Genomic DNA, 2,720 nt, shown 5'->3' with positions numbered 1-2,720 from the left:
AAATAGGCTGAACGATTGAGGTGGCTGTGCGTGCAAATCTGTATGTTTATAGAAACATGCACAATTGTACACCCTTATGCAGATATATATGTGAGATATCTGTATGTAAACATATATGAATGTGTTGATACACAAATCTGCGTCATATTGGCGCTCATATATTCCTAGTTGTCTGCTTATTGTTTGACTAAGTGCGTCAAATCCATGTCTCTATTTGTATTTGCGTGTATGGTTACATTTAATGTTCAGGGCGTTCTTGTTGCTACGGTGCCAGAACAAGTGAAAGTGTTGCAGATCGGTTCATCTGCGTAGATCAACTTATTCTGTGATGTAGATATATACTTAAACACCACATTCGTTATCCGAGTATCAGTCCTAGTATGCATATTCGCATATGCGTTACACTTAGTACTCAGGTGTATGTATGTTTGGACATACAATCAAGTATGTATGGCTGTGTTCAATGCAATTTTCCGTACCGGCTATGACACAATATGAGTCGTTTACTTTTTTCCTACACACACAGTACACATCTAGTCTAACGTGTATTATATTTACAACAGAAGAATCACAGTTATACGTATCAACTTCAGATATCAAAGTCGCACACGTGTATTTATATGCAGTCCATACCTACAACATGCATGTAAGGCCATTCTCATGAATATGCACATACGCACACACCTAAGCTAGACATACATCATAACTCTGAACACTTTCGCACTCCTTTAGAGCATGGGCGTAGCACTCGCTTGCACAGTCTAAATCGAAATGCCACCATTGGCAGTAGCTTCGTACGCCACCGAGTGTTTTTCTGTTCATTCGATCACCCAACAGTATGTGCCAACTGCAGACCTCTTGTGGACAGGTGTTGCGCGACTATTATTTATGATTGTGTCACTTCAGAGACACGTCTATAGAGTTATGTGTGTTGGCTATTATTTATGGTTGTTTTACTTCAGAGACATATCTATAGAGTTATGTGTGTTTTGGCTATTATTTATGGTCGTGTTACTTCAGAGACATATATATAGAGTTATGTGTGTTTTGGCTATTATTTATGGTCGTGTTACTTCAGAGACGTATCTATAGTATTATGTGTGTGTTGGCTATTATTTATGGTTGCGCTACTTCAGAGACATATCAATAGATTTATGCGTGTGTTGGCTATTATTTATGGTTGTGATACTTCAGAGATATATCTATAGAGTTACGCGTGTGTTTCCTGGCTATGGTTCCTTTGCATTTGACTATTAAGTGTATGTGTACGGCAGTATACGTATGTTTGTGTTACCAACAAAATATATCTATAGAGTTTCTTTTTGTGACGCTATGTGATGCTATGGAGTCCGTCATGTGTGTAATTATAGACTTGTATTTGTTCTATTTAAAACTCTAGTTCTCAGTTTTCATGCAGAGATTGCACCCCTTGTCATTTGATCTAAGGCATCTGTTCCTCGAATGTTCGCTCATACTGTTTCCTTTCCACTGTCGCGTGCTGCGTGGCAGGAAGAGAATGCGGTGTTTGTGGTGGACTATGCGGTGCTTGAGCCTCTGCGTGTGCTGATTGGTGAATTGGTGGCGGTCCATTTGACGGAGCCCAGGTGCAGTCGGCTGGTGCAGGAGACAGACACCCCGGCGCACCTGTGCCAACGGCTGATGCACGTATTCTACGACCTGGTCTATGGCCACACCCACACCAACACACACCCACGCGATACGGACACCCACAACATACACACAGATGACCCGCTGGTGAGTGTAGACGGTGCGCTTAGGAGTTTAGTGTTTTGGGGTTTTAGTTTGTTAGTGAGTGGTTGAGATGGTTCTGAGGTGGCTCTGCGTGTGTGCCATGTGATATGCTTTGGCATCAGCCCATCGTGCCGTGTGATGTTTTAGGGTTTAGGGTTCCAGTGCCGTGTGAGTCATTGCTCTCACTTATATATCTCGTGGGTGTTTTGTTCGTTTATTCTGTCATTGCAATGAGGGTGTATATAGTTGGGTGTAGAATGTGAGACATGCGTCCAGCAACACTGCACATTGTTGCGCTCTTATGCCTTGTAGGGTAAGACAACCTACTCAATCCCTTTCTTTCCTCGCACGTGTCGGCTGCCCAAAATGTACGACCTCAGGGAGCAGCCACCGCGGAGCACGCAGCTGCATCTGACTCGCTTTCGACTCGAGAAGCCTTTCCATTGGATGGTATAAATAGCTTCTCAGTGCAGAACGCACCTGACGGTGTATCCAAGCTGTCAGATCGCGAGAAGAAACAGATTGTGTTGAGCTTTAAGCAGCTGCTGTTGGAAACGCTCCTCTCCGGAACACCCCGCGAGGAGTGTGCGCCTGGCATTGCAGGTGTGTATATCAGTCCTTCTGCTTTGTGTGTTGACTGAGATTGTGTATGTGTGGGTGAGAGTTGTTGATGTGAGATGAGTATGTTGTTGTGCGTTGGTTCACATGTGGATTATGTGTAAATGTGGGTTGGCCGGTGTGTGTTGATTGTAGATGTGTAATTGTGTGTTGTTTGTGTTGTGTGCCAGGTGTGACTTCACTGCGTCATTTTCTACAACCCTAAAACTGCAGATAACTGACTACGATGACAGTTGTCTACGCAGTTGAAGTACTTTTAATTGTATGTGTCAGCATCAATGTCTATTTTTTTGACCATAAGTAGTATAACTTAGTTAACAATCTAAAAGCGAATATACACACACACACAC

At 43.0% G+C, this 2,720-nt stretch overlaps 1 protein-coding gene across 1 annotated transcript in view; it reads left to right on the top strand.

Annotated features, from left to right (window-relative positions):
* Positions 1–2,393, top strand: part of SARC_11589 (hypothetical protein) — a gene marked incomplete at its 3' end in the record, with an annotated part of 4,654 nt that extends 2,261 nt beyond the window's left edge. Inside the window, exons 2-3 of the mRNA XM_014294322.1 lie at positions 1,510–1,755; positions 2,133–2,393. Of these exons, the coding sequence (XP_014149797.1) occupies positions 1,510–1,755; positions 2,133–2,393 (507 nt within the window). The remainder of the gene's footprint in view (positions 1–1,509; positions 1,756–2,132) is intronic.
* Positions 2,394–2,720: the final 327 nt, after the last annotated feature.

The sequence above is a fragment of the Sphaeroforma arctica genome, assembly GCF_001186125.1.
Source record: "Sphaeroforma arctica JP610 unplaced genomic scaffold supercont1.1771, whole genome shotgun sequence".
Classification (NCBI taxonomy): domain Eukaryota; class Ichthyosporea; order Ichthyophonida; genus Sphaeroforma; species Sphaeroforma arctica.
This window is presented reverse-complemented; position numbering and strand designations above follow the sequence as displayed.